Here is a 22,869-nt window from a genome sequence, read left to right on the forward strand (position 1 = left end):
AGCGGTTAGTGACATTTGACGCGGGTGTGGTTGCCGTTCTCTTTCTTGGTATATTAACGTTATATTATTGAGATTTGCAATGGCGAAAAATACATGGAGCTCCGCATTCCGGAAGATAGACGTTGATCAATTCAACGAAGATAATTTCCGGGAAGAAGAGGCTGAACCCGCAGGGCCACCAGGACCGGATGAGTCTACCGTCACCACATTGCTTAATCAATATCCTTTTAAAACCATTACTGATTCTATTAAAATTAATCATCACAAGTATATACTACATTAAATATTACAAAACCACACAACTTGATTTTTAAACCTTATAATTTTTTTTTTCTTGATCTATTATTTTATATGGATTGCACTATTCTCCCTATAGTCTAGAATAAAAGTTACTATTATTTATATCAAGAGCTCTAAACTGTATTCGTTGCATGATAATTACCAGATTTCCAAAATTTACGTTCATACCGTTTTGCCAGGATGTCGAAACTATGTATCACCTTCAGTACTAGAAAGACTCCTAGATTCTTAATTTAAATTCTAGATTCTAAAAACTCTTTATTTTTTTATCAAACCCAGAAGGGAAATGTTAGAGAAATTTGTCACATTTACTGTAATTAACCTTTTATTTTATCTTCCGACCCGTATTCATATGTTGTGGCATTTTCGAAATATATTTCCTTAATTCACACTACACAGGAAAGAACTTCGAAGCATTGAAGACAGTCCTCGAATGTGCGCCTCTAGGATCAAAAAATCAACAAGTTAAGGTATATTTATTATTTTAATAAATAAAACTGTTATATTTTATTTATATGTATTTCACAATTATTTGACATTGCAGGATAATGCTCTTGCACTGACACTCAAGGTTCTATTGGCAATAAAGTCGGGACAGATTGAAGAGGCAGTTGCTTCACTGGGTGTCGATTTAGTTGATGTATTGATGAAATACATCTATAAAGGATTTGAATTCCCTTCAGAAGGTTCCAGCGGTCATTTACTATTATGGCATGAAAAAGCTTTCCAAGTTGGCGGAGCGGGAGCCATTGTGAGAGTTTTATCTGACACTAGAAGAATTTAAATAAAAAAACAATCTATCTTTCATTTCTTTTTATTATTTGCTCATTGTTTAATTTCTACACTTTACCTTTATTACACCTCTACATTTATTTATTATGTCTTAGATATATATTATCTGAAATAATTTTGAAATTTAATAAATAATTAAATCAATTTAATATTGTTGTTTTCAAATCGTACTGCTCTAGTTTTTAATTACTATTTATTTAATTAATATGTATGTGTATGTAAATTAACATTTTGCGTTTTCTGATAAATCAAAAAAAATCAAGAAATTACAGCAAAATTTTACTATCTCCATATAAATCTTATATATAATTTCGAAAGAGACTTTGTAACTATGTAAGTATGTAATTTTGGTTGGTAACATCGAAAACAAATCAAAGTTTCTATGACGACGATTCGATATTTTTTTTTCAATTCAAATAAATGTAATAAAAAAAACATGAATATTTACTATTACATTCGCCATGTTTAAGCTGTTAATATTTCAAATACTGAGCGAATCCGGGTAAAAAAACTAGTACATATATATATGTTTTCGTATATGCATATATGATTTTGCAGTAAATAAATAGCACACTACTTAATAAGCATTCTGTAAAACAATGATTCAATGGAATGAATGAAAGCTTCATTCAAGACTAGCTATTACTCTATTAGACAAATCAATAGCAGAGAGAACAGTAGGCGTTGGCTACATTGAATTTTTTTAGTTTTATTTATAATTTAGTACTCCACTATTGGAATCCAATGAAACTAAAATTAAATAGTATGTGTACAGACTCCAGGGATGTTCAACTCGAGAGCACCCCGGAAGTCGGTTTCTTAGAAGCTCGTGGTAAGCGTGGGCGGGACTGGTCTCCTCCAAGGGATCTACAGGTCGTCGTCTGCGGTCTGGTCTCTGCTGATGTCTATCTCTCTCTCTCTCTCTCGTACAGTGTGCGTAAGGGAGTGTGATACAGGACAAAGGCGGGAAATTATACAATAATGATAACAGGTTGTAATTCTGTTTGTATGGTGACTGTATTTTATATATATATAAATACAAAGAATAAGCAGAGGGGGGGGGGGAGTCCGTCGTGAAATTAGCGCGCACGTGTTCGAGAGGTTATGATAACCTCACTCCTCACGTGACTACGTGATCTGACTTCGACGAAGAAAGACCACGATTTCCTCACTTCTCACCGGACGTATACTGAAGCTGTACTTCCAGTATCGTCTGCCGATCCAGGCTGAGCTGATCGGGACTCGGTGGTGGGAACAAACTCGGTAGCGAACAGAGATGTTCACTCGACCGAAGCGGAAAACGAATAGAAGGCGGGGACGCGCGCTCGGCGCCGATCTCCCTCCAAAACGGCTCCTTTGGTCGTAACGCCACGAAAGCTGACCATGAAGACTTGGTCGGAACATACTCCCCCCGTTGGAAGTCAGAGGATCGAATTCCAAAACAAATAAGAATTAATGGTGCACAAGCGACTAATGAAATACACAAAAACCAAGCAAATAAGCAAAAAAATAACAAAAAAACAACACAACAAAATAACCCAGTCAGCAAACAAAATAACATTAGTCCACCGTCAGTTTCCCATCCTACATAAGCAGCTGACTAAGCCGGCAAGAAACAAACAAAAAATAGACAAACAAACAACCAAAACACCAACAAATAACCAACACCAATGCTAGGTAACAATATTGTTCAACCGTTATATGTCCCAATCTATCCTGATAGCTCCATTACAAAGCACCAATCAAACCAACAAGAGAAGCATAAAAGAAAAGCAACTCAAAAACTTAAGTTAAAACACATAAACTGAATCCACAACACAGATACAAACAACGCGCCAACTTTAATGTGGGACGTTATGAACGTTCGCCACACCGTTGCACAAATTCACTGAGTGCTGCTCGACTGGCAGTCGAGCTACTCGCCGGACTGCTCGCTTGGTGTTGCTGATGGAGGAGTAGTAGGACCTACTCCTGTGCCCCTGTCTGCCAGGGGCCGCTGCTGCATGTGCTGGTGTGGTAGCACCCTCGCTCCGGGTTGATCGACCAGATCCTCCTGCTGTTGCGCAACTAGTGGTGCGCCAACTAGGAACTGGCCAGGAGTTATGGGAGCTGGGTTGGGAAGGTCGAAAGATGTGAGGGTTAAAGGGCGCGGGTACATTGCGCTTCGGCAAGCGGAATCTTCGTTCCGCGGAAATACGCGATTCGTCCAGGGGACGCGTAACTGTCTTGACTGGACGTCTCGCGCCAAAAAAAGATAACGGATCACGACCCGTTGTGTGATGGCAATTCCGAGAATCGCTTGAAACTGTGGGCGCATCTAGAGAGCCGCCCAATATCCAGCCGAAAGCTGTGTTCATCATCACGATGCGTCCTCCTCTGTCACCGCGTGACTTGGAGGGAACTAAAATGGTACGTTTGCCATTGCGTAACATCGCATGATAGGCGTCGCTGCCTATCACCATATCCACTGTACCGGGAATATCGAATGACGGATCGGCAAGGGGGAGATGAAGCGGCAAATGGCTCCGAATTTCGGACACGTTGCGCGATGGAAGTTGATTCGCGATCTCGGGCATGATTGCGCAATCGAGATCAACACTGGAGCCCTGATTGGGGATGCGCGGTAGAATTCGAATTACCGCGCCACTAGTAATGGACGTCCTATTTGAACCTATTCCTACCAGGTTGACGTCCATCCTTTTCGACTTTAAGGCGAGTCGCCTTCTTAAGTCTTCAGAGATGAGGTTGAGTTCGGAGCCGTTATCTAACAATGCTCGAACCTTGTGCGAACGCCCATCTCCGCCGCGAACTTGTACTTCCACGGTGGATAACAGGACAGTTCGGGCGTGAGAAGGCGATACGCGTCTCACCGAGTGTAAAACCAACGATGATTTTACGGGTTTGGCGTTCTCTGATTTCTTTGGGCTCCGATAATGTTTGGCCTTATTTGAAGGCGAAGTTTGGTATGGAGTTGAGTCATGTAACATGGTGTGATGGGCATGACCGCATTTGAAGCATCTCTGCTTTGTTTGGCACGCGTGAACTATGTGCCCTGGCCTCAAGCAGTTGAGACATAGTCGACGTTTTATGGCGTTCGACCTACGCTCATCACCGCTCATTTGGCGGAATGATGGACAGGCTAGCAGAGAATGACTTCCGCTGCAACTGATGCAGGAGGGGCGTTCCCTCCTCACATGCAGAACTGCTGCCTTCGGATTCGTAATGGTTCTTGGTCGAGGATTCGACTCGCCTTTTAAGACGAAGTCGGCATTTGCCATCGATTGGCACTGAAGCGTCAGAAATTCGATGAGTTTGTGGAATGTGCACTCCTCATGTTTTGGCGCTTGAAGCTCCCATTGTCGAACCGTGTATCGATCGAGCTTCCTAGTGATGCACATGACCAAAATGTCGTCCCAAGTGTCGACCGGAACGCCCAAGTTGGCCAGTGCACGGACGTGCATGTTAAAATCGTCTATGCAGCGATGCAAACTTGCGTAACTATTGGACGCAATTTGTTCCGCGTCCAATATTGCGCGAATGTGGGACTGAACAACAATTTTTTTATTATTGTAGCGCTGCTCCAGAATGGACCAAGCGCGGGAGAAGGAATCATCAGATAACTCTAAGCCACTGACTACGCGATTGGGTTCTCCTTTTAGGACTGCCAACAAGTATTGGAAACGGGCGAGTTGAGAAGTTTCGCCGGCCATAGCGACCAAGAAGCGTTGTGAGAAAAGGGGCCAATTTTGGACGTTGCCTTCGAAGGTGGGCAACTCCAAACGGGGCAATTTTATTGCCGAATTTGATTGCGATACAGCGGAAATCGTGACGGCAGCGCCACCTACCGGCGACGCGCTCAGTTGCAGCTCCCGCAATCTAAGCATTTCCATACATCGTTCGAGGGCGATTAAGTATTCCGTCTCGAACTCGTCAATGACGGACTCGGAGGCCCGAGCCTCCGCTTCGTCCAGCTCGTCAATCTGAGCTTGGACCGATTCGAAATCAGACAACAGAGGTTTAATTATCTCGAGTCTGATTTGGAGCATGGAAATACTCAGATCCCCCTCCAAATGGTTCGCATTTCTCGTTAACCGAGCGCGAATGCTTTTCCGCGTATTCCGAAGTGCTTCCATTTTGGACACGACAAAAATAAACAATGGACACGGGAAAAGAAACAAAATGGCGACCAAAAATCACAACAACAACAGAAAAATGCTAATTACGACCAACCTAGATTAGACGACGTTGACAGACCAGCTCTGGAAGAAATCCGGCTCTTTCGAAGGACCAAATGTACAGACTCCAGGGATGTTCAACTCGAGAGCACCCCGGAAGTCGGTTTCTTAGAAGCTCGTGGTAAGCGTGGGCGGGACTGGTCTCCTCCAAGGGATCTACAGGTCGTCGTCTGCGGTCTGGTCTCTGCTGATGTCTATCTCTCTCTCTCTCTCGTACAGTGTGCGTAAGGGAGTGTGATACAGGACAAAGGCGGGAAATTATACAATAATGATAACAGGTTGTAATTCTGTTTGTATGGTGACTGTATTTTATATATATATAAATACAAAGAATAAGCAGAGGGGGGGGGGGGAGTCCGTCGTGAAATTAGCGCGCACGTGTTCGAGAGGTTATGATAACCTCACTCCTCACGTGACTACGTGATCTGACTTCGACGAAGAAAGACCACGATTTCCTCACTTCTCACCGGACGTATACTGAAGCTGTACTTCCAGTATCGTCTGCCGATCCAGGCTGAGCTGATCGGGACTCGGTGGTGGGAACAAACTCGGTAGCGAACAGAGATGTTCACTCGACCGAAGCGGAAAACGAATAGAAGGCGGGGACGCGCGCTCGGCGCCGATCTCCCTCCAAAACGGCTCCTTTGGTCGTAACGCCACGAAAGCTGACCATGAAGACTTGGTCGGAACAGTATGTTTAAACATTTTGGTGTCAGTTTCAGTAATTGTACTTTGAAATATTTCAAATCATTCATTATGACATTGAGATACAATTTATTTTCATCGTTGGCTGCCTTGATTTTTCGTTATAAGCCGAATCTGTAAATAAATGAAAAGCTATAGAGAACGACAGCAATGAAATAATGATGTGGTTTAATCAGGGCCAGACTGAAGATTTTAAGCGCCCAGGGCAAAACCTAAAATTTGCGCCTTCCCTCCTCCCCCTTATTTTTATTAATACATGTTACCCAATATAATTTAATAAAATGCAATACAAGATAAAAAAAAACAAATCAAAATAATTAAACTAATTTCAACATCAATTATCGACTAGACATATGAACTTCGCATATTTATACAGACATACGAGTCCGTACCGTCATTTTGGATTTGATTATAATAAAAATCTCGTAAAAAAAGTATATGCTGAGCGATATTTGACAGTTTTCTGTACGATAATTCCCCAGTGCGACAGGAGATCCGCGCGCGCGATTTTCGTAGCGGCGGTTATCCTGGTAGAGATTCACATTTGGGATGTAACTCGTTTACCACATCTACAGTATGAATCCTGGCGTCTGATATAAAGATCGCTTTTGCTCGTAAATATATGAAGTCGAAAAAGGTTGACTTAATGATTAAATTCTAGTTAATGCGCCAGGTATGATGATGGGTAAACGGATTATTCCGCAAAAGCGATCTCGCGCACGTCACTAAAATCTCGATCACGGAACATCTGGCACTCGAGTTATCGTAAGTGAAATATTTCGCGTGTGTAGTTTTTGATTGATGGAGTTTTTGGGTGCCAAATGTTCCGTGATCGAGATTTTAGTGACGTGCGCGAGATCGCTTTTTGCGGAATAATCACCGAACCGTGATGATGATACGACGATGACTTCGCGCATGTTGGTATGAATGAGTGTCAAGGTGACGGAAGTTGGCGTTCTGGATCCCCGACAGGCGGCAGGCGGTCGAAAAGACCGGCAGTCGAGGAGCGGCCATCGTACAGTTGACGTTCAGCGTTCGTCGGTAGCACATCTCCATTTCCATTCAGGTGACAGTGAGGCCGCGAGGTCTTTCCCTCGAAACCCCACTCCTCTGACGCTGCCATCCCACTGCCCACTCCCCACTGCCCACTGCCCACTGCCCACTCCCCACACCCCACACCCCACACCCCACACCCCACACCCCACACCCCACACCCACTTATGTAGATTTCTTTTGAAAACATCCTTTTGTGCTCGAGTGTTCCACGAATCTGCGTCGATAATCGTTATACTCGTATACCTGTCCTGCGCATATGCTAATTTTATGCTATTCCCATTAAATGGCCTCCCAAAGCTTTTGCTAATTGTTGTGCGCACTTTCTCGTCAGACCGTTTCGTGTCCTTTTCACGTTTGGATTCGATGTTATCGTGAAAGCATCAGCGCGCTTGTTATTCCAAAACGTCTCTAATTCTTTCAACAACATCTGTTATCGCCCTCGATATCTACGTTGTATATCCTTTCGAATACCCCCATCGATCACATTGTCCCATCTGGTGTGTATTTACCGTGTTTCATATCAATATATGCGCATCAATCGTAATTACTTTGTAAACGTTTTGCCACTGCGCCATCTCTGTTTTTATCTATATTGCAAAATCTACCTCGGAACGTATAGCAAATGAAGAATTAATTCATCAAAGCAAACTGTTTTTTTTTTTTGTATTACTATACTTTCTTTATAACCGACTGTGCAACTGTCGAAGACTCATTATATGTATGTATTTGTGTTTAAATTTGTACTGCGTATAATTTTACATTATATTTTTCAGTTTACCCAGATACGGATATTGTCCACGAAAAGATGCCGACCTTAGGAGAGATGTTTCCCAATTTCACTTGCACAACGACCATAGGAACTTTGTCGTTTCACAAGTGGCTGGGAGATTCGTCAGTATTTTCAACTTTGTATATTTCTAACAAATTATAAAAAAGGAAATGAAGTTCATATTGAGATATATTTTTTTTCTTCCCAGCTGGGGCATTCTTTTTTCCCACCCGGCTGATTTTACACCGGTGTGTACCACCGAACTGGCGAGACTCGTCAATCTCGCACCCGAGTTTGAAAAGCGAAATGTCAAGATCATTGCCTTATCTTGCGATTCGGTTAAGAATCACGAGCTTTGGCAGAAGGACGTCAAGTCATATGCGGGTTGGTGGCATATATAATATTAATTTCATTCAATTAAAATAATTGTGCCCCTGGTCGTATCTTCTCCGAACGCCTTTGATTAATTCGACAACCTTTTATATAGGAGACGTTCTTTATTATAGTTCTATGTGCTAATGCCCAAACACCCTACATTTTACGCTCATATGTTTGACTGATTTTAGATACTCCTTGTTTACTTCAGGTTATTTATTAACTATGTATGCATGTTTTAGGCGACAAGTCCCCCGGCTTTCCATTTCCAATCATCGATGACAGTGATAGAAATTTGGCTGTACTCTTGGGAATGTTGGATCCTGATGAAGTTGATTCACACGGTATTCCACTAACGGCTCGTGCGGTGTTCGTAATCGATCCAAAAAAGAAGTATCGCCTTTCAATCTTGTACCCGGCGACCATTGGCCGAAACTTCAAGTGAGCACAAATTATTTTAATATTTTAAGAGTTTGTTGTTCTCATTTTCTTCACTTATAATTTATTTTTTAGTGAAATTTTGCGTACAATTGACGCAATGCAGCTAACAGATACGCATAAGGTGGCTACTCCTGCAGACTGGGAGGTAGTTTTTTTAATGTTTTTATTATATTTCTTTTAATTTAAATATTCACATACCAGCTTGTTTTTTATTATTTCAGGTTGGCAAGGAATGCATGATTTTGCCAGTGGTGACGAATCTACAGTTGAATAAGATGTTCCCTCGTGGCACGACATCTGTGGCTGTTCCATCAGGATTGCCTTACATGCGCAAAACTCCTCACCCCTAATTTCATTTTTAAATTGATGAAATTACATAATTTTTCGGTGTTCAATGTGTCAAAAAAAAAAAAAAAATATATATATATATATCATACATAGATAAAAGAGTTTATATTATATATTGGCTTAGGGAAAAGGCGTATGACGCAATTACATATATGTATATGAAAGGTATATTTTAAGAATGCAACATACGCACACATGTTAGAAGTATGACCATTTACAACATGCCATCAATATATTTACATATTACACACTGATACTTATGTCAAATACGAATTTATTGTTAATGATCTCAATTAACCCAGATGATGAGTGCTTGTTAAGATAATGGGAAGAACTGATGATACTAAGGAAACAATTACCATTCTTAAAAGGGTCCAATGGATATATATATATATATATATATATATATATATATATATATATATATATATATATAATTATATAGCCAAAGCTTATTTATCTCAATGTTTTTGAACCTTTGTGGTTGTGTGTCGACCCAAAATAAAATGCTTTAAATGTATAGAACATAGATGTAATTTTGTTTGTGTATTGAAATAAAGCATATTGGTGTTAAAAAATAATTTTATTTAAATTTCAACGTTTGCCAGCCTTATGAAAATTTCAGGTTATTCTATTTCTATGATCTCTTTAGAAGTTTCTTGATCAACTTTCACAGACTGCTTTACCATTCTGATATTTTTCGGTCGATCGGTCATTTAAATATTCGGTCGTAAAGCAAACATATGTACAGGATAGATTCCTTTAGGAAAATCTTCTTGTTTCAGTTCTTTAACTATTTTTAATTTAGCTTTTTTAAATATCCTCAATAAGTGTTTCATTGGACGTGTAACAGAAGAATCCACTTCATCCTTTTCAAGTTTATTCGAAGATGTTACATTTTCCTTCACTATTATCAAACCGTTTGGATTTAAAGAATTTCTGAAACAAAAGAAATTAAATCTGAAAACATTTCTTGCATCGAATGTGAAATGTTTTGCACAAAAAAAAACACATACCCGCATGTAATAAAATATTCTATTAAATCAGCATCTTTTAGATGTCCGAGAACCCATTGATTCCAAATGACATCATATTTCTTATCCGGTTTAAAATTTTGGAGACCAGAAGCATACATGGTGCCTATTTTATCTGGATTGTCAATGAAATGGTGCGCTTTTTCCAAAAACTGCTGGTTTTGTTCGACCAAGTCAACCTTATCGAAATATTTGGTCAAGAGGAATTTAGTGACGCGGCCAATTCCCGCTCCACAATCCAGGGCGATATTTCTTTCCGGCGGTGAACTATTTTTACAGCAGAATAACTCCTCTAAAAAAGAGCTAGAACCTTTCACGTCGTCGTCAGATATGAATTCGAAACCACCTAAAACACCTTCAAGAGTTGCGGGCACTTGGGCCCAATAATCTATGGCATCTTCATAAAATTTGGATTCCATGATACGAGATACTCGCTTTATAACCTACAATTGAAAAGACTGAATAAGATACTAAACGTTTAATTAATAATATAAATATATATCTAACTGACATATTGTAGAGAGAAAATTTCAGTTAAGTCCACCGAAAGCCTCCAGCGTCATTCCATTTTACTCGTCGACCGGATCGTTAACACATTGACAATATTGACAGTTGCGCATATTTGGTGTTGCCATGTTTAAAATATATTCATGATTCGGTGATTACACCCCAAATGTGAATCGCTACCAGGATAACCGCCGCTACGAAAATCGCGCGCGCAAAACTCCCGTGGCACGAAAGTAAATAATAAAAATTTCGTAAACAAAAGCATATGCTGAGAAATTTTCGCACAGGCAATTTTCCTGTGCGACGAATTTTCGTTCGCCGGGAGACCACGCACGTGATTTTCGGTAGTTATCCTGGTAGCGATTCACTTTTGCGACGTAACCCGAACTATCATACTAACAAGAGTTTGAATTCCGGGTTTTTCGCATTTGCGATTTTTGTGGCTGCGATTGTAGTGTGCGCAATCGTAGTGTGCGAAAGAATCCGTTAAGAAAAATTTTAGATTAGAGTGCCAAAGGCAAAATTTCTTTCTTAGAGTATTTAGAAAAAAATTCCCGAGGGCGCCATCGGGTGTAAGGCCGGCACTGTATACAATTCAAATATTTTTTTTATTAAAATTACCATTCTTTTTCTATTTATACTATCAGTAAATTTAGCTTTTGCCCAATTGTCACTCATTTTGCTACTGGTGTTGTTGTAAGATTGCCAATTTTGTAGTCGGCGGTCACCAGTGTAAGACAGGGAAGGTATTTTGACCGTATCTCGGTCTTACGAAACACGCGTTGTGTAGTTTGAAAGAGGATCGTTTATTTTCGTTCAATTTGGTACAATGGTTATTGTATGTACGAAGAGGTTTCTTCGGAGAAGTGATCTGTATGAACTCCAGAGCTCACTCTGCCGGTGGAGGTTGCTGCGTTGCTTTATAAACGTTTTGGGTTGAAGTGTGTCGTGTGCACATCTTTTGTTCTTGGTACTCGCGTTGACCTACTAATGCTGCGAGCGTGGTTTTATGGGTTCATACGCCTGGACGTAGTTCGTGGTTTTTATGGGTTCAGTGTGTTCTTCCTTTGTTTCCAAGACACGTGTATAGAAACACGTGTCGACCTTTTGACGAGGCGAGCGTGTGCCATGCGTTAATGACTTTCCTGGATATGTGTCGCAGTGACCTGATGAGATCATTTAAGTTGTACTATATGCCTACATTGTCAACAAAATATAGGTAATGTCAACAAAAAAAAACGGGTGCCAGTAACAAAAATAAATACCGATCCTACAACCTAATCTTAAATTAATAAAACCAACCCTAACTTAACCTAACCTTAAATAAATGAGTTTTGGCTGCTAAGATATTACGATGTGTTTGGATGGATATTACGATGTGTGAACTATGAGGAGAGTGGGAATGGACAGGAGCGAGGCGACGCACAATCATCCAACTATCAAAAATTATAATTTCACTGATGGGGGCCAGTAAAACTGTATTTGGATATGATTTCACTGAACTATACCCAGTGAAAATGTAACTGATTATGATTTCACTGAAACATCAAATTTTATTTTTGTTACTGGCAACCCATTTTAAGTTCGTGCGAGCTATTTTAGGGTAATTGGACTATTCGTCACATTGGGGTGGTCACAAAGACAATTTTTGCCATGAAAATCGCGAATACACAATATTTGGCACTCAAGTTCTCGTTACTATGCTAAAAAATAATCTTGTTGCACATGTGAAATCTCACACTGAGGAAAAATCACACAAATGTGATGTTTGTTTCAGATCATTTGTCAAGAACTCTTACCTAATGAGACATAAAAAATCTCATACTGACGAAAAGCCGTATAAATGTGATGTTTGTTTCAAATCATTTGCTGCAAAACGTTATCTCGTTGTGCACATGAAATATCACACTGGCATTTGCCCGCACAAATGTAATATTTGTTTTAAATCATTTGTTCTAAGGTATAAACTTTTCAGACATAAAACATATCATACTGGGGAAATGCCATATAAATGTGATATTTGTTTTAAATCATATTCTATGAAAAAAAATATTGTTGTACACATGAAATCTCACAATAGAGAAAAGCGACGTAAATGCAATATTTGTTTCCAATCATTTACCAAGAACTCTGACCTAATGAGACATGAAAAAACTGACGAAAAGCCGTATAAATTTGTTTCAAATCATTTGCTCTAAGACGTTATCTTGTCGCGCACATGAAATATCACATTGGGGTTAACCTTCACCGATGTGCCTTTTGTTTCAAATCGTTTGCTCAAAAATCTGTACTCACCAGACATGAAAGATCTCATACTGGAGAAAAACCATATAAATGTGATCAGGACCGACGAGAGGGGGGGCACAGACTATGCAAATAACCTGGGCCCGGTCGATTGATAGCATTCTAATTTATTTATTTATACATATCAAGTTCACTTTTTATCGAGTGCATGTGTCTATACCCTTTAGGTATAAACAAAGATTACCTAAAAACAATCTGCTTTAGTTCTTCGACTTTAGAGAGTCTTTAATTAATATTATGTATTAGATGTATGTATGTATATGTATTATGAACATTTATAAGAATTGTAAATAGGTTTTTGAGCTCTTTTTCCTATTATGCTATACATTAAGAGGGCTGTACACCCGAAACCTTAATTTTGTAGCCGTTTCTTTCTTCGATATATATATTGAGTGAATGTATATATTGAGTGAATGCGACAATATATATCAATATATATATTGAGTGAATGCGACAGTTTCGCTTCGACCAGATAATACGTATTTTAAATCGACAAAATCGAGGTTTCGTACTCTCCTATTTCCTCCTCCAAAACTGGACCAATTTTTAAAAAAATTTCATCATCGGTATGAGAAAGATATTTTCTGTGCAACTATGCGCGTATTTTTTTTTTAAATCGACCGTTAAATAAGCACGCTGGACTCTTTTTGTGGGTGTAAAAATGAGGCGATTTTATAGATGTTTGGCGGCTCTAGCTCCTATAAAAAATAACTAATCAAAAAAATAAAAGCACAGATGCATGCTAATGGTGGATATCCATAGCATATTAAAAAATAATTTCTCTAGTGCCATAGTTGAGGAAGGGAGAAGTGTAATACGTTTGTATGGACAAGGCGCTGGTGTCCAGCCCTCTTAAAATTAGAATAATAGAATATTATGATTACTAACAAAATTAAATTAAAATTGAAAAATAGATAATGATCAGTAGCTATTAAAATATATATAAGATGTACTGTGAAAATAATTTAGTAATAATAAAAAGCATTTAAAAATCAAAATCAGTCGAGTTAGTATATAATATTATAATTTGAATTTGTAAATGAAAATATTGTATATAAAATTATGTCAAATATATTTTCGTTAATTATAATCGATTTTAATTTATATACGTACAACTTTCCAAACACCATACATATTTCATAAATATTTTTACTAGGTTGGATCATATTTTTTTCTTAGGTTCCACTGCTACAAAATTGCATCGGGGCCCGGATTTTCTCTCGGCGGCCATGAAAATGTAATAATTTTTTAAAATCATATTTACTTATAAGTCATATTGTTGTACATATGGAATCTCACACTGGGAAAAAGCTACACAAATGTAATATTCGCCCCATATCGTTTTCCCCAAAGAATAATTTTGTTATACACCTAAAACCTCATTGGGGAAAAGCTATGTATATAACAAACATGATATCTGTTTGTTTTAACTCGTATTCTCTAAAAAATCATCTTGATGTACACGTGAAATTTCGCACTGAGAAAATGCCACAAAATCGAAATATTTGTTTCGAGTCATTTTCTCAAAACTATAACCTTGTGAGACATGAAAGATTACGTACTGGGAAAATATCGTATCACTGTGTGCTCGGAAATGGAATCTTGTTATACACTTGAAATCTTATACTGGAGGAAGTCACACATTAAGAACTGAAAATGAGAAATGAGAAAACAGATTTCACATTAAATATATATTTTTTAATTAATTATACATACACACAGGACTTTTTTTTTAGAAAAAAAAGGTGCTGGAATTCAGTTACTAAAAAGTTTTTTTGTTAGAAAAGATTATATTTAAATTGTATTATATAGAATATTCGTTTGAAACATAAAAAATGCAGAGAAAAAAGGTGCCGGAACGTCGTTCTACCGCGTTACATGGGGGTAAAAATCCTACATCGGTAAAAATGTTTATTAATAAATAAGATTTCATAATATATTTTTAATATCTTTTTTTTCTTCCTTGTTCATTCAAATACTCAATACAAAGGCGCTACTAGTCATGCTATCACACAAGAGGGAATTCAAAATATGACTCAATTAATATAAATTTTTGACGTTGACCTTCATTTTTATTTGCTCTTCACTTGGAAAAGTATAGTAAAATAAATAGCAACCACCACTCCCTGCCTACCGTGCCAACCCCTTCAATGGACAAAGCAGCCAAACACAACAAACCTTCGCTACCACCGTAACTTGGCCATCATAAGTGACCTGGTAAAGAAGCACACTTGGACAGCTAACAACACAAGACCCGCTGTCGAAGCAATGGCTAGAAGAACAGACTAAAGGTGGACAAAATAAGTGCTAGAATGGTACCCGAGAGAATACAAAAGGGTAAAAGGAAGACAGGGAAGATGGGTGGACGAAATTAAGAAATGTGTGGGGTGAGATGGATGAGAGTTGCGCAAAACAAAGACGAGTGGAAGCGTGTTAGATAGACCTTCATCCAACAGTGGATGGTGAGCGGCTTTAGATGATAATGATGATGATGACATATCCCTTTACGCTTTTTGTGGAATTCTATTGCGTTAGTTCTTCTTTGAAAGTTTGGATGTCTCGCGAGTGCGGCTCTCTTGAGTGTACATATTTATCCAATCACCAATAATGATAAGTGCAATTATTTACGGCTGATGCAATTATGTGTGGCATTAGTTATCATTTGATTTCCGCCCATCGTGGAATTCAAATGATAAATAGTGTAATTGGTATGAAAACACAAACGAATAAACGAAGACGCCCATACACACAGTGTAAATGTGCATTCAGTGAAGTCGGCGAAATGCAGATCGAGTGTCGGGCGATTGGTAAACGGACTACTACTCATATGTGAACCAGTCACAAGACAATCGGTCACACGTGATCACCCGTCACACTAAAACTGGTCACACCCAAAAATTCGACCAATTTTTAATTTTCGATGTGACCAGTTTTTTCATGACCAGTTTTAGTGAGACGGTTGATTACGTGTGACCGATCTAGAGCGACTGGTTGTCCTGTGACCGGTTCACATTTGACTAGTAATCACCGAACCGATCGATTATATAGTTGTCGTCCTGTGTCAGTGGTACTAGTGGTATTAGTGGTATCAGTGGTGTCAGTGGTGTCAATCGTCCTCTGTCTGCTGTCTGCTGTCAGTGTCCCTTCGCCTGCGCCACCGCCCCGTGACTCGTCCCCCGCCTTCGCCCCCCGCTTCCGGTCTGCTGACGGCTCCCCCGTTTCTCTGCTGACTCTCGACTTCCGGCCACTCGTCGGCACTCCCACGTCGAACTTCGAACGTCGACACTCGACACTCCCACTTCGATATCTACACAAAGCCACCACACCAACCAGTAACTTTACACTGCTTTCTATAATTACTTCAAGCCTTTACGTGCGTCATTAACTACCTCTTATTTTTTGTGAAACCCCAAATAATTTCCCTCGCTGTAATACAATTAAAATTTATTTTTTACATTCGTGGGAAAAAATTCTAGTACAGTTCTCACTTATGCGTCATGATGATCTACATTTTTTTTAATATGATTTTTTTCAATTCCTGAACCGTCATAAACAAAGCTGCATTGAAAAAGCGGACGGATAATCAGCGATCCAAACAATACAGTTTGTATACATAGAGATAGCAACACAGTCGTTGACTGAATTCGCGATAACATGCTACTTTCAGTTGTTAATTTACATACAGTGTAACCTAAAATTTGCTCAAGTGTGATAAATATTCAATTTTTAATTTATTATTGTTTCAGAAAATGTCGGCCGGACCTTACAACTACTCTTATATATTTAAATATATCATAATTGGTGATATGGGCGTTGGAAAATCTTGCCTCTTGCAACAGTTCACCGAGAAAAAGTGTGAGTCTTGTTTGTACATATGTTTAAATTAGCCATTTTATTTTAGAAATAAAATAATTTAAAATTGTCTAATTTCATACTGATTTATTTACATTACTTAATTTTGTTAGACGATTGTCAACCACCAATGTAAATACATACATATTATGTTATATGGAATTTTCAATTCCCGAACTAATACAAATTAAAAGTTGAATAACCATACAAAATTACTCTACAGTAAAATACGATTATGATTATTATTATTATAGATTAATTGTCATCCCCATATAACGTTTTGTACCATAATACATATATTTACTATGCAACACCTAAAGTTGTTAAAAATTTTAAATAAAACTAATAATATGTCGATTTGCCCACATCTATCCTTTGTTTTAAAGAAAAAAATCGATATTGAGACAAAATTAACGGTTCAAACTGATTCGGTAAATTAAATTGATCAACTAAACAGAAAATATGTCAATTAGCATTGTTTATCCAAGACAACGCGAAAACATATTTTGTTGTGAGTTCAATTTAAAGGCAACAAGTGGATATTTTTCGTAAAGCAAAGGACGTGTTTGAACAGTATTTAACCTTAGTAAATAATTTAATTTGATTTTGAGGAATTGATTTGTAAATAATCGAAAATAATTTTATCATTAGTCATGGCTGATTGCCCCCATACGATCGGTGTTGAATTTGGTACACGCATTATTGGTGTATCGCAACAAAAGATCAAATTACAAATTTGGGACACAGCTGGTCAAGAGAGGTTCCGAGCTGTCACAAGATCGTATTACCGTGGTGCTGCAGGTGCATTGATGGTATATGATATAACTCGCAGGTATGTTGTACTTACATACATAAATACAGTTTTTCAAATATGTTATGTTTTCTTAATCGGGTCGATAATGCTGTACATTTTTAAATTGTACATACATATATTATAATACGATATACTCATCTGAATGTCATTGTCATTCATATTTCAGTTTACACACGTGTGCCGAATTTTTTTTAACTTACACAAATTCAAATATCTTGTTGCAATTATTTTATTATGTTAATTTTTAGATCCACTTACAATCATTTGAGTAGTTGGTTGACTGATACCAGAAGTTTAACCAATCCGAGTACGGTAATCTTTTTGATCGGTAATAAAGCCGATTTAGAAAGTCAGCGTGATGTTACGTATGAAGAAGCGAAACAATTTGCCGATGATAATGGTCTGATGTTTGTCGAAGCTAGTGCTAAAACGTGAGCATTTTATATTAGTATCTACCTATTTTTAATTAATTCCTATTACGTAATATTATTTTATTTTTTTATCAATCGCAGTGGACAAAATGTCGAAGAAGCTTTTCTTGAAACTGCGGAAAAGATATACCAAAGTATCCAAGACGGGCGTTTAGATCTGAATGCTGCTGAATCCGGCGTACAACACAAACCTGATCAAACTGGTCGACCGTTGAGCGATCAACCTGCGCCCAAAGATAATTGTTCTTGCTAACCATGCGTTGGTGATTATATTTTTTCTATTAAAAAATGTATACATTCCATTTCTATCTGGGAAATTATAATCAGTATAATTGTGTGATCATCTGTAACCGTTTGAAAATTTTGAATAAGTTTAATGTCACCCTTATTTAATAACTTAGTGTATTTTTTAACGAGAGGTTCTTGTAGTGCACACTGATAATTAATATTTTTTAAGAATACATATATGTTGCATATTTTGTGATGTGAATTTTGCTTACACCATTTATCACAATAAGCAAACACCATTGAAATGTTCACAAAGCAAATAAAAGTAGGGAAAAATCACAAAATATGTACAAGTTTTATGTAACACAATACATTTTTCTCTTTGGAAAAGTAGGTAATCATAAAATTATTATTATTCTTTACATTACAATTGGTTCTATTTTTTACATTTGTAATATAATTTAAATATTCACTAGTTACGAAAATTTTCAGCTTTAATTAATACATTTTGTAAAATAAAATTTATTTATTATATGCTGAAGATTATATCGTTGATATGAAATATTTACTACATACATGTATTAGAATACTATGATTTTAAAATTGAGCGGTAAGGGTTATGAAGTGAAAACCTATTTAAAAATATATATTAAATGATCTGCTTATTATTATATTAAGTTTCATTTCATTGTCTTCTGATGAAACGTTTCCATATGCTTGTTTATTTATATTTATATCGTAAAAATAAATAGGTTTTTATATTCTTCGGTGAATTATTAAAGTTGGAAAGCTTTTTATATTTGATGAATATTTCCAAATTATCAAACAGGGTTCACACTTTAATTTAATAATTAAAAAAACCGTTTTAAACTGATGTTCAATAATTGAATTTTATTCTTCAAATATTCTTCATTTACATATGAATATTGCAAATATAATTAAGATCCTAATTTTAGTCGTGTAAGTGATATGATAAATAAATTTATACACGCCTTTTAAAAACCATCCTTACAATATTGAAAATTCCATTATTATCCTTTAAAAAATTATCAAATTTTTATGTGTAAATGTACACAAAAAACTTTTCGTAATGTCGTAAAAGTTTGATGACAAAACTAATTTTATTATTGATTCAATGTAACATAAATTTAACATATCTATCATTGTTAATTTACCAATTTATTTCTGTTAAATGTTTTGAAGAAGTTTAGTTTGAATATCTTTATCTACATTCTTTTTAAACTATAAATTCTAATTATGCAAATTATATATGTATTTATATTTTATATTGTAAGTTAAACAAGTCCTTAAAACTTGGAATAGAATATTGATGTACAATTAGTGTGAATTAAATACCTTATCAATCTTACATGTATTTACTAATCAAATATGTATTGGAAAGACGTCGGCAAGTGAGTATTCAAGTAATTGATGTTGCGTGAACTAGTAGTATACCTAGATTTGTAAAAAAAAATATAATCAGAGAATTTTGGTTTTGCTGTTCCTAACAACACGTTTTCGCTCTCTTTTGATGTTTTCAGATCACTTAAAAGTATGCTACAGGTTTAAAATAACCCATAGGCTATTAATTAAAGCTGGCTTTAAATCGATTTACTTACGAGTAAACAAGGAATATATGGGAGGGTGATTTGCAGAATATTTACGATTTTTAATGTTAATGTTTTATTATGAAACGGGCTTTACACATCTGTAGCTAATATGTAAAATGTACAAAAAAAAAACAGATATTGGAAAATTGTGAAATAAATCGTATGTAATCTTTGAATTAGTTATTCAGATTATGCAAAAGCTGATGAAGTTTTATTCACCAATTTTCATTTTTTTATTTATTTTTTCGTCTTCAGTTATAAGTGGACGTTTATTTATATTATGTTTTTGCAGAATAAACACTGAGGTTTTCCCACGTCGTCTGTTATCTGAAAATATACATAAATTACTATCAATATATGATAATTTAAACTGATAAATGTAAAGTTAACAATTATGAAATGTAAAATTTTTGAAGATTGACTCAACTTCAGAGGTTTTGCATTCCATTATGTTAAATTTGATTTATACCTGCTTTCAAAAGAACTTTCTGCATATTTTTTGTTAAAACGTGTTTTGATTGTTGTTCACTTAAACCTAAAATAAGACATCTGTGATATTGTCAAGGAAATATAAAGTACATAGCTGCCATTTAATAACAGACTGCTTATGAAATAAAATTGCAAATTATTTGTCTTCTAATATATTGTATATATACATAGATAGCAGTGTTCAAAGGATACAAATTGATGACATCATATGGTCCTCTAACTTGAAATTCGTTGAGGGCTCCACTTGATAGAATAATGTTAGCTGATTTCCCAATAGAATGGTATAAATGAGCTCGGGAAATCATATTTTTTCTATAATTGGAACTTTTCAAAGCCGGGGCATACGGTATTTCAAAATATATTCCTCGTTCTACAGCTTGTTTATATAATTTTCGATTCAATTTAAAATTTGCATTAGATTCGAGTTTGTATGAAATTATATCTACATCCATATTACAACACGAATATTGAAAAGCTGAAACTGATGTCGGTATTACAGCTAAAATATCAAATTTCTTTAAATTTTCCGATTGATTCTGAAAAAAAATTCAATGTACAGAACAAATATCGATTATAAAAATAAAACTTTATAACAATAAAAAGATCTAGTTACCATTTTATGGATGATATTATTATCAGAGAATTCTATAGTCAGTCTGTTTAATATTGTAATATCGGTAATATCCTGAAATCGTAAGATTACACTGTATGAAAATTAAAACTGGATTCACACCATAAAAAATTTAAATAAAGTGGATTTGTTAAACCTCAGGAATTTTTATAGGTTCTGGGACCGGGTCTTGACAGTGTCCCGGTTCATTTTTCTTCTTCTTTTTTTGTTCAAAAACAGATTCGTCTACGTTTTGATTGATGGCAACGGTGTGATATCCCACTATAAAGATTTAAAAAAACTTGTTACAATATAACTTGAAAAAATTACAGAGGTTAGGAAAAGTTTCGCGATTCAAAACTGAGATTAAACGATTCATAAAATCGTCGGCGTGATAATTAAATTGATTAGTCTACATTTCTTTAACACGTGTATTTTCTTCAAGTCGAAGTTTTCAGATAAATACAGATCGCAAAAGCCGCACGACCCAAACGTCATTTTGACACAATATGTTTTTAAATTTGGCCATACAGTACACTTTTACTCGGCATACATTAGTCCACATTGTCGGGACAGTCAATTTTCAATCAGATGAAATTTTAACGAAATGTTTTAACAGTAATTAAAATAATAAAAGTGTAATAGCGCACTGTATAGTACGAAACGTCGGCAGATTATCCGTTGGTCGATTCGAATTTCAAGATACATATGAACAATTACTTCTATCACTACTACTCACTGCGTATTTCATTCCGATCTGGAAACCTCTCTTCAAGTCTACAGAGTACTGTAAACGAACAGTATTGCTAGGTTTCTATCCAGTATTTCATACAAACTATTCCACAGTGACATCTATAGAGAATTTTTTGCAGCATTTTGTTATAGAAATTGGCGAACCTCAAGACGCTGAATAACTTGAGATTTGCAAAAGAGATTATAAAGTAAATGCCAATTTACAGGAACCGTTTCAATGAAAATCAGCAAAATTGACAAACTCTTAAAAGGATAAACGGGTTACATCCCAAATGTGAATCGCTACAGAAAACTGTCCAAATATTGTTCATCATATGCTTTTCTTTTACGAGATTTTTATTATTATCAAATCTAAAATGACGTTACGGGCTCGTATGTCCGTATTAACATGCGAAGTTTATACGTCTAGTCGATAGCAATAAAAATCTCGTAAAAAAAAAGCATTTGCAGAGCAATATTTGGGCAGATTTCTGTACGGAAATTTTCGGTTCGGTGATCGTTGGTCACAAAGCGCTCCCCTCAAAAGTCACTAAAATCTTTATAACGGAATATCTGGCAACCGAAAAGTCCATCATACTAACGATAGCTAATGTTACGTATACTAAAAAGAGCCGCCGGTTAAGTGCAATCGGATGAGGCCGAGGCGCATCCCTGACACTGTGCGACCGTTATAATTGGTTTCGAGGATTATCTTTAGATTCTAAGTGCATGTAGGCTAAACAATGGCCACTGAAGTGACCCATACCGTGGGACTGGGTGTCGTGGGAATACATGCCTAAACAATAGGGAAGTAACCGGATGCCTTGAACGACCAACCCGTTATAAGGCGGTACTTAGGTGATATCAAGACATTCTGAACGGAGCACTGGTGGTGCGTGTATCTCCTTAATCATCAATAAATGCTGTGACACGACTTTGGCCTTTTACTTGGATCCTCCACCCACCCCTACGCAACACTATCATACAAACGAAAACTCGAGTGTCAAATATTCCGCATTCACGGTTTTCATAGCAACAATTGTCTTTGTGACCATCGCAATGTGACTAAAGGTCTGTTCATACTTAACAGCACTGCACGACTCCGTTTCAAATATGTTATTTTATTACATTTCTATTCATATCTACCTACACGTCCCGGTCACGTCACGTTTACAGCAATTTGGTCGAGTGCAAGGGAAAATCGGCTTACTTATACATTAGAGGCCATGACGATACG

The 22,869-nt window shown here is 36.7% G+C and overlaps 5 protein-coding genes across 6 annotated transcripts; 3 read left to right on the forward strand and 2 right to left on the reverse strand.

Moving 5' to 3' along the window:
* On the forward strand, positions 1-6,257 carry Arpc5 (Actin-related protein 2/3 complex, subunit 5). Its single transcript, XM_077436328.1, has 4 exons — positions 1-219; positions 698-770; positions 845-1,855; positions 6,020-6,257. The coding sequence occupies exons 1-3, from the start codon at positions 80-82 to the stop codon at positions 1,082-1,084; spliced, it is 453 nt and encodes a 150-aa protein (XP_077292454.1). The 5' UTR covers positions 1-79; the 3' UTR covers positions 1,085-1,855; positions 6,020-6,257.
* Positions 6,258-6,937: 680 nt separating this feature from the next.
* On the forward strand, positions 6,938-9,074 carry LOC143915643 (peroxiredoxin-6-like). The gene is made up of 6 exons (XM_077436356.1): positions 6,938-7,098; positions 7,862-7,979; positions 8,066-8,241; positions 8,475-8,673; positions 8,746-8,818; positions 8,895-9,074. Exons 1-6 carry the CDS (start codon positions 6,960-6,962, stop codon positions 9,021-9,023), a joined length of 834 nt encoding a protein of 277 aa, XP_077292482.1. The 5' UTR covers positions 6,938-6,959; the 3' UTR covers positions 9,024-9,074.
* A 463-nt stretch (positions 9,075-9,537) lies between these two features.
* Positions 9,538-10,729, reverse strand: Ntmt (N-terminal methyltransferase). The gene is made up of 3 exons (XM_077437281.1): positions 10,567-10,729; positions 10,038-10,498; positions 9,538-9,960 (listed from the first exon to the last, which is right to left on the reverse strand). The coding sequence occupies exons 2-3, from the start codon at positions 10,472-10,474 to the stop codon at positions 9,738-9,740; spliced, it is 660 nt and encodes a 219-aa protein (XP_077293407.1). The 5' UTR covers positions 10,475-10,498; positions 10,567-10,729; the 3' UTR covers positions 9,538-9,737.
* Positions 10,730-15,929: 5,200 nt separating this feature from the next.
* On the forward strand, positions 15,930-19,996 carry Rab14 (RAS oncogene family member Rab14). 2 transcript variants are annotated; one of them, XM_077436359.1, is made up of 6 exons: positions 15,930-16,198; positions 16,613-16,721; positions 17,370-17,550; positions 17,781-17,963; positions 18,045-18,226; positions 19,733-19,996. In XM_077436359.1, exons 2-5 carry the CDS (start codon positions 16,616-16,618, stop codon positions 18,214-18,216), a joined length of 642 nt encoding a protein of 213 aa, XP_077292485.1. In that variant the 5' UTR covers positions 15,930-16,198; positions 16,613-16,615; the 3' UTR covers positions 18,217-18,226; positions 19,733-19,996. The 2 variants fall into 2 exon arrangements, with proteins under 2 accessions (XP_077292485.1, XP_077292484.1); XM_077436358.1 differs by having other exon boundaries at positions 18,045-19,996.
* Positions 19,853-21,440, reverse strand: Rpp30 (ribonuclease P protein subunit Rpp30). Its single transcript, XM_077436357.1, has 6 exons — positions 21,317-21,440; positions 21,058-21,182; positions 20,904-20,975; positions 20,483-20,826; positions 20,271-20,350; positions 19,853-20,128 (listed from the first exon to the last, which is right to left on the reverse strand). The coding sequence occupies exons 1-6, from the start codon at positions 21,396-21,398 to the stop codon at positions 20,013-20,015; spliced, it is 819 nt and encodes a 272-aa protein (XP_077292483.1). The 5' UTR covers positions 21,399-21,440; the 3' UTR covers positions 19,853-20,012.
* Positions 21,441-22,869: the final 1,429 nt, after the last annotated feature.

The sequence above is a fragment of the Arctopsyche grandis genome, chromosome 8, assembly GCF_051622035.1.
Source record: "Arctopsyche grandis isolate Sample6627 chromosome 8, ASM5162203v2, whole genome shotgun sequence".
Classification (NCBI taxonomy): Eukaryota; Metazoa; Arthropoda; class Insecta; order Trichoptera; family Hydropsychidae; genus Arctopsyche; species Arctopsyche grandis.